The sequence below is a fragment of the Capsella rubella genome, unplaced genomic scaffold (genome assembly GCF_000375325.1).
Source record: "Capsella rubella cultivar Monte Gargano unplaced genomic scaffold, Caprub1_0 scaffold_2, whole genome shotgun sequence".
Classification (NCBI taxonomy): Eukaryota; Viridiplantae; Streptophyta; class Magnoliopsida; order Brassicales; family Brassicaceae; genus Capsella; species Capsella rubella.
In genome coordinates, this window is record NW_006238922.1 from 4,292,015 (window position 1) to 4,301,162 (window position 9,148).

Below are 9,148 nucleotides of genomic sequence, written 5' to 3' on the forward strand. Positions count from 1 at the left end.
TCTTTATTTAAATGGCATTTTAGATAATATAACAATATTGTGCTATTATATCTCTCAAGTTTAAGAAAGTGACTATTTGTGTTATTTCTTTGATAAAAGTGACTATAAATAAAAATAACTCATAAAAAACAACAAATCTCGTGTTGTTTCTATTTTTCTCTTTCTCATATGTCGTTTTCTTTCTAGTTTTCGCCGATAGCGATAACGGATGAATCTGATTTCTCAAACCTTTTAATATATTTGATGATCGATCAAAACTGGTAGAAAATTTATTGCCTTATAAAAATTTACTATACTTTTCCCCCAATACATAATTTTATTTTAGCAATTAAAGTCTCCATCTACTTACCCAATACATCAAAACTTTTACATAAACGTTACATAATGTATATATAATTCTTCTTGTAAGGGCAAATAAAGATATAGTGACAATTTGATCGATATCAGTGCGTTGAAGTCGAAAGCAATGTTTGTATTTCTTCCAGTGATCTCCCTTTTGTCTCAGGCACTAGGAAATAGATAAATAGAATCGATACGGCTGAGACGATTGCAAAAATTAAAAATGTTCCTGACAAATACAAGACATATCTTATTAATGAAAAGGGAAAAAAGCTTTAAAATATTTCATCTATTTTTTATTTGGACGTTTAATACCTGATCTTTTTAGGTTGGAAAAATAATACTTAAAATAATAAAAACGTGTAATTTAATACCTAAAATATTTAATATTGTCATTTCCCTACCTACGATCTCACAACAAAAAATATATTCCAATTTTACCCTTATTCACTTCTTTTTATTATCAATGCATAAAAATATTTTACTTTACTATTTTATTATAATATTTCTGTATATCTTTAATTAAAAATATATATATTTCATACTTCAATATTCATTTTTAGATATGAAATATATAATTCAAAATATATATTTCGTTGGATCTCTTAAAAGTTTTGGATATAAACATAATACAATTTTTGGATATAAAATATATATTTCAAAAAAAAATATTTTTCATTGAATCTCTTAAAAAGTTTTAGATAAAAATGAAATATGAAATATACATATCATTTTTGGATATGAAATATATAATTCAATATATATATATATATATATATATATATATATATATATATCTTTCATTAAATTTCTTAAAAAATATATATTTGGATAAAAATGAAATATATATATTTTGGATACTAAATATATAATTCAAAATAAATCTTTCATTGAATCACTTAAAAATTTTTGGATTAAAACAAAAAATGAAATATATATTTTGAATTAAATCTATAAAATTATAATTAATTTCATGTCATTTATGCACTAATAATAAATATAAATGAAGAAGGGTAAAATTGGAAAATTAAATTTTTTGTCAGATCGTAGGTAGGAAAATGTCAATATTTAATAGTTTAGGTATTAAATTGCACGTTTTTATTATTTTGGGTATTATTATTCCAACCAAAAAAGATCAGGTATTAAACGTCAAAATAAAAATAGATGAGGTATTTTTAAGCTTTTTTCCCTTAATGAAAATGTTAAAAAATAATTATGTGTATTACGATACAAAATAATAATAATAATACCTGATGCACTCCACTGAATTAAAAAATTAAAGCTGAAAGTTATAACCCCACCAATTGCCCAGTTGGTGACAGTAACTAAGGTTCCAGCTGAAACTTTAACGTTCATTGGAAATATCTGTAAAAATCACAAGTTTTCATAATTTAAAAATATGTTACTATTATTTTTCACTATATATAAATTATGAAATATATATGCTTCTTTTGTGATACCTCAGACATTATAATCCATGGTAGTACTCCCATTCCCATTGCATATGTTATAGCATAACCCTAACAAAAAAAATTATTCAAACATTAGATATTCCCCTAAAATTATCTTCATAAAATAAGAATTTATTGTAATAATAGTGTATTTACCAGTAAGCTGATGCAAGTGAAGATTGGAGTGAGTTCAGGCAGAATGCCCAATGACTGTTTGAAATTTTAAAAAGTTGGTAAACATGCTAAAACGAAATTAAAAAGCAAACTCTAAAGAACTATTAAATTATTTAATTTGTAAAGATCTATATTGCTATTGACCGTTTGAAAAATGCCATAAATGTAATATGAGATCTTATTATAAATTTTACTTACAAGTAGCTGAAAAATCTACCTATGTTAAACTTGAATAAATCAATTACAGTATATATAAAAAAAAACTCATTTGTTTTTGAAAAATACCCTTAGATGCCACCATTTAAGTTATTTCTCCAAAAATACAACTTTTAGTTTTTCAAAAATACCTCAAAAGTTTTTTCTTTCTAAAGATACTACAAAAGTTTTACTTTTCCAAAATTAACATGAACATAAAAGAAAATTTGAATTTTGAAGAAGTAGATTTTTTTTTATGTTTGGGTTGACTATTTACATTTAGGGTATAGTTTAGTGTTTAAGATTTAAAAATTAATTTTAAATAATCAAATATAATTTTTAATTTTTTGGTATTTTTGGAAACATATATATAGTAGTGATATTTTTGGAAAGTAAACTTCATAATGATATTTTGGAAAATTTACATACAGTATTTTAGTGGTATTTAAGAGAATTCCCCTTTATTTTTCTTCTTGTAAAACATTTTCTAATCAATCAAAATATGTATCTGGAAATAATATACTCCTAAAGTTTTAAAATGTTAATAACATATTCATTTGCTTACCTGAAAGCTGTAGGAAACACTTAAGAGCAAAGCAAACAGGCACATTCCAGCACAAGAAGCCTATACAACAAAATAATACTTTTTATTAGGACGACTATATTATATATTTTGGTAATATGAATCAAAGTTCAATTGAATGAATATCTGACCATAAGAAGAGTTCTTCTTCCCATTTTATCGACAATGATTGTTGCAATTAGAGCTTTTGTTATCTATTTTTTTTATTGTCATCAACTCTTTGTTATCTAATAAAGCTATTAACAATATAAGTTGGAGATAGAAATTAATATGGAAAACTTATCTAGGTCTGAATAATTAAAGAATTATCGTTATTAGAAATTGTAAGTATATTTTGATACAAATTTATTTTGTAAATATTATACTCTTAGTACTTACCATGATTGTGGCCATTACAGATGTACCAATAGTCCTTTTGCCTTTTATTTTGTAATTGCTTGCTACTATTAGCGATTAACAAATTAAACCAAAGTATAATGTATCAAATATATTGAACACATATTGTATAGTGAAGGGGGATTTGCACAAATAATCTTTTTAGGTTACCCTTTTGTACAAATATCCTCTCATGGTTTCCATTTTCAAAAATACACTCTTTTAATATAACTCATGATGATGAAAGAAATATTCTTTCCAACAAAAAAAAAATATTCCTTTCAAAAAATTTCTCGCCAAATTTTCCCGCCAAAAATAATTTCCGCAAAAAGATTTCTGACAAAACTTTTCCCGCCATAATTCCTTAAAAACACTTTTAAAAAACCTTATAAATATTTTTAGAACCCTTTAAAAACACTTGTAAATCTTTTAAAAGTTATCCAAAACCTTTAAAAACTTTAGTAAACCTTTTAAAACCTTTGTAAATCATGTTATAACATTTATAACCACTTGTAAATCCCTTTAAACCCCTTATAACCTTTTAAAAACCTTTTGTAAACTTTTAAAACCCCTTTTAAATCCTTAAAAACAATTTAAAGTCCTTGTAATGCTTTAAAAACCCTTTAAAAACCTTGTAAACTTCTAAAACCCGTTAAACCCCCTTATAAATCCTTAAAAACTATTTTTAATTATTTGTAAAATATCTTTAAAAATCTTTGTAAATCCTATTAAAACCATTTTTAAATCCTTGTAAATGCCTTTAAGAATCCCTTAAAAGTCCTTGTAAATTTTTAAAAACCCTTTCGAATCTTTTAAAAATCCTTGTAAATATTTTAAAACCCGTTATAAACTTATAAAGTCTTTTAAAAATCATTCCAAAAAAATATAAGGTTCTAAAACCCTTTAAAAACCATTACAAATCTTTTAAAACCATTTTTAAACACTTTTAAATTCCTTCAAAAACCCTTTAAAAATTCTTGTATACCCTTTAAAAAAATATTGGCGGGAAAAAGTTTGTAAAATTTGTTTTTGCAGAAACTTTTGTCGGAAAATTGGCGGGAAATTTTTGACGTAAATTTTTTGGTGGAAAATTTTTTGAAAGGAATATTCTTTCAACTATGGCTAAAATGATCATTAAAATTTAAGAGAGAGCAAAAATGAAAATGGCAAGAAAAAGGTAGTTTAGCAAAAGGGTATGATAAAAAGGTGATTAGAGAGAATTTTTCTATAATGAAATGTACCAAATATATTGAATATATATGTTAATAAAATATATATTCAATATGAGAATGTTTATACTCAATACCTCCTCTTTCATAAAGACTACTAGCATAATAGACAACTCCTGAGCTGCCAGAGAGTTGTTGCAAGAGCATCAAACCGACTCCGATCTGTGAAATGAAAATTAAATTATAATCCATCAGTAAGATTTATATTGTAAAATTGATCATGTAAAAATTGTAATGCAAATAAAATTGTAAGTCCTTTGTATACTTACAATTAATGGAAATACATATCGCCTCTGAAACAGTTCCATAATTTGAGTTTTTTCACCATTTTGTTTGGAAATTTCCGTCATATCCTAGAATTAATAAGAATTGATCAAAGTTTATAAACCTAGGATTACTCTTGTAATAAACTCTACTCAGTATGATTTTATTAAATAAAGTCAATAATAAGTGAAGTTAAAAATTGTTATATTACTCTAATTGTGTTAGCTTCATGTGAAATATCAACGTCATGGCCTCTTAGTTGTTGTAGGGCAGCTCTGCACTCTTTATCACGTCCAACTTTTGCCTGTGGGAAGATTAAAAATGTCATTAATCAATAAAATACTATATTGTGCCAAAGATTCCAATAGTTGTGTACTGTCACTAAATTTCTTTTTAAAAAAAAAATAGTCACACCATTTTCCCGGTGTATATATAAACACATATATATAAACAGTAGAACTATATAAAAGTATTATGATATATCGAAGTATATAAGCGGAATAAAAAATAGTTACTAAAGTTCTAAATATAGATTAAACCTACAAAATATAGAGAAATTTTGAGATATATTACGTAAAAAATGTGTAATAGAGATATACATATTATATATGTATAAAACAGATATTCAAATTATGTTTCTTGTGTTTTTTCATACTACTTAATTAGATTTTATTTTAGGTGCTTAAGAAATAAGAACAAAATTTAGTGAGCAACTAGAGTAGACTTACCAGCCATCTTGGAGACTCAGGAATGAAGCATAGACAAATGATGTGAATAACACATGGAACTGAACCTTAAAACAAAAACACAAGATCGATTTAAAATTTTCAATATTATTAAATTATCCATTCATATAATAATAATTTATACTTAATTGGATTCTTACCAACTATTGATAGTATTCGCCATGGAATGAAATTTCCAATGATGAAAAACAGTGAAAGCCCACAATTTTGCATTAGCTGAAACATGTTTCAGTAAGGTAAAATAAATCATAACTACAAAAAGAAAATAATATTTAAATTAGTAAAAAAAAAAAAAATCAAATTAGTTTCGGTACCTGATTGGCAAACACGAACGATCCTCGAACATGTTTTGGTGCTATTTCCGCGATATATACTGGAATCTATATCATAACAAAATTAATATAAGTTTGTGTAAATATATATATAATGACTGATTTTAGAAATTGCAATAAAACATTTTCTCTCCGTTTTAAATTAGTTATTATTCTAAACTTATTTTTCTGTTTTTTTTTTTTGATAAATAAACTTATTTTCTGTTTCAATGTAACTATCATTTTTGTTTAATATATGTCATAAGTAATTAAAAATTATTTCATTTATTTACTAAATTAAAAAGCCAAATATGTATCTATTTTTCTAATCCCTATATTAGTAAAAGAGAAGTACAAAACAGAATCGGGTCGGGTCAAAATTAAAAAATTAACCCGATTTTAACAATTGGATACTTTAAAATTGGATATTAAATTGGATTTGGATACATACATCGCATACTTTCCATATCTACATTTCAAATTATATTATTTCCATAACTAATTTTATGATTTCCTAATAAATCTCTAACTAAACAATTATTATTCTTCTTTATCTTTTATTTGCTATTATTTTTAATTTATGATATTATACTATATAATAAAAATATTTAATAAAAATTGAATTATTTTTTTTGCATATATTGCAATTTGAGTTTTTCAAAACGGACATATACTATTTTGGAGAATGATTTAAAATCAGTATAAGTATGACCAATATTAAAACCATTGTTACATGAGCATATTTAAAAGTTTCAAAAGTTTTAAAATATTATAATTAAAAGGTTCAAATATATAAAAATTTTGGAGACATAGATGTAATTTTGGAGACATAATTTATATTGATAAAATATATTACATATTAAACTATGTAAATTTTAGATAGTTTGCGGGTATTTTGTTAAAATCACAATTATAATTGTAAAGCGAGTTATGAATAATTTTTTTAAAAAAAAATGAATTCTATAACGGGTTGGTCCTTCAAAAAATATATTGTAAGTATGTAATTTCTATATATATTCCTACTTCTACTACAAAAATGATCAAGTTGAATAATTTGTCGATAAATATTCACTGTTTTTTAGTTGTATCAAAACTCAATGTATTATTATTTACTCGCTTTTCATTTATTTATTTTTATTGAAAGTTATTATATAAATATACGATTCACCGTAATCGACTGCATTGCAATAACATTAAAATGAACATATTGTAATCCGTTAAAGATTGTATATACGTAATTATTTCCCCCGCGCTGTAGCGCGGGTCCGAACCTAGTTTGTAAGTATGAAACAATCTTGAATTTAAAACGGATAGAAGTTAGATATTTAATTGATTACCACGTAGCTAAAGATACCAACGCCGATTCCAAGTAATAATCTCCCACAATCAAGCCATAACGCATCCTTCAATTATTAATACATAATTTTATATTATATAGTCATGGATAATGTTAAAATTGTACGTATAATAATGAAGCAAATACAAACAAAAATAAAATAAAATAAAAACCTGAGCCAATGCGATAAAGAGCCAGCCTATTGCGCAGAAGGCTTCACAAAATAACATTGTCTGTTTTCCAAATTATTTATTTAAATTAAAAAACTATATTAGTATTGTTCGGTTTGGTATTCGTTAACCGGTTTACAATTTTGTGTATGAAAAATCACTAACCCGTTTTCTTCCCAAAACATCAGAGATTTTACCGCTAAATATTGCACCAATGAGTCCTCCTAGTGTCATAATTGACCCGAACATTGAATACTGTAAAACAAGTAAACACATCAAAATATGTTTACATAATTACATCTATAATATTTTTAAGTTAAGTATCTATGACTCATATTAGTACACTTACTTCTGCTACGGAAAGAGATAATTCATTCATAATTCCGTGTTGAGCAACCGATGAAAAACCAATCTGCAAAAACAGATACATCCAAGTCGATTAAACCGGTTTTATGATGCTTAAACCGTAGTTTTTCGTTAATAAGTTGGTGATCCACCAAGTGATAATAGTTCAATTGGTAAAAATCTCTGGCAAAAGCTTATAGGTCGCCGGTTCGAGTATCGCTTGGGACGAAACCATATAACATGCTTTGGTTTCGGATCTAAGGGGATATATGGTGATTCAAGTTTTTACCATAAAGTTATCATAACCATAAGTGAACAAAGTAACTATATATTTTTTATAAACTTTCTAAATTGGGTAGAAACTGATAGTTGAAGGTCTATAGTATAGCGAGATTGTTACAGGTAATCCAAGTTATCAACGATGTAAGTTAATAGAACTTAGCCTGAATGCGAAAAACATGAAAGTAAAGTGTACTTACACCACAGCCAACGCAGAAAGAACCAGTGACGACGATAAAGGTGATAATACAAACAGAAACTGTAACAGAAGATTCACAATCTTCACTTTGATGTTTGTGAAATTCCTTATTGTTTGGATGTCCCTTTGGTGTAAACCCGTTTTCGAGATAACCATTGTCGTTTGGGGCTTTCCTTTCTCTTATGCTTAGACTCTTTCTAAGCAAAACATCTTCTTTTGTATGTTTCTTCTCTCTTATGCTTTGACTCTTCCTTAGTAAACTTGTTTCCAAGCTTTTTTGTCTCTCCATTGTTACTTCTTTTTTTTGTTAAAGGTATAGCAAAATATGTGAAATGAAGAGTTGCTATAAGACCTTTGTTTTGATGAGTATAGTTTCATAATCATCATAGATTTTTATAGGAGTTGAGAATTGGAGAAAGAATAATATTATTTACACATTTTAAAATTTTATTTTTTGTATCATAGTAATTTAATATGAATGAAAGTTAAGGATCTCGTGGGTAATAATCAAGTCGGACAAAAAAAAAACCAGTGGTTGGGTTTTGTTTTTTTTAAAGAGAAGATAAAGTTTGATTATTTTTTTTATTTTTTTTTTTTTTTTTTTTTGGTAGTGCTTTTTTTATTTTTTATTTGTCTTTATAAAGTTTGATTAATGGAATGGTGCAAAACAAAAACGTGCAAATCTGACCAAAGATTCCTAAAATAATTGGAACTAGATAAACGCAAGATGTGGGAATATTTTTTATTTTTCTGTGTTAATAAGACTTAAACTAGTTTTATATTTTGCCTTCGTAACCAAGATGTGTACACATATACAATGATTGATATCCTAAGTTATGATGGGCTCATGCAACATGACCGACCCATACGTACGTAAACAAAAGCCTAATCGTTAACCCAGAGTTAGTCGGTTTAGGTGTTGTGTGTTTTGGTATTATTTGGATTTGGATATGGTCAATATTTTTGGGTATTTTATCTTCAGATATTCTTCGTTATTCTTCTCAAACGTTATAGTTCCAAATCTCTGTAAATGCTTTTGATATAAATAAGAGTTATTTACACTATAAACTATTTTGTGTAAAAGTATTTGACAACAAAACACATTTTTGAGGGAAAGTGTACTTCTTGTCATTTTTCATGACGATATTACTA

The 9,148-nt window shown here is 25.8% G+C and overlaps 1 protein-coding gene across 1 annotated transcript; it reads right to left on the reverse strand.

Annotated features, from left to right (window-relative positions):
- Nucleotides 1-280: 280 nt before the first annotated feature.
- LOC17895191 (sugar transporter ERD6) lies at nt 281-8,285 on the reverse strand. The gene is made up of 17 exons (XM_006300894.2): nt 7,998-8,285; nt 7,523-7,585; nt 7,339-7,428; nt 7,177-7,236; nt 7,005-7,070; nt 5,671-5,736; nt 5,497-5,572; nt 5,339-5,403; nt 4,822-4,914; nt 4,616-4,699; nt 4,424-4,508; nt 3,121-3,185; nt 2,725-2,784; nt 1,947-2,000; nt 1,800-1,859; nt 1,590-1,704; nt 281-568 (listed from the first exon to the last, which is right to left on the reverse strand). The coding sequence occupies exons 1-17, from the start codon at nt 8,283-8,285 to the stop codon at nt 444-446; spliced, it is 1,515 nt and encodes a 504-aa protein (XP_006300956.2). The 3' UTR covers nt 281-443.
- Between the last annotated feature and the right edge of the window lie 863 nt (nt 8,286-9,148).

Excerpts from the sequence above, each read along its gene's own strand:
- LOC17895191 (XM_006300894.2), bottom strand. The coding sequence starts at position 8,285 with ATGGAGAGACAAAAAAGCTTGGAAACAAGTTTACTAAGGAAGAGTCAA. Across the intron at positions 5,737-7,004 it reads TTGGTATCTTTAGCTACGTG|ATTCCAGTATATATCGCGGA; the intron begins GTAATCAATTAA and ends GTTATGATATAG. Across the intron at positions 5,573-5,670 it reads CGTTCGTGTTTGCCAATCAG|CTAATGCAAAATTGTGGGCT; the intron begins GTACCGAAACTA and ends AACATGTTTCAG.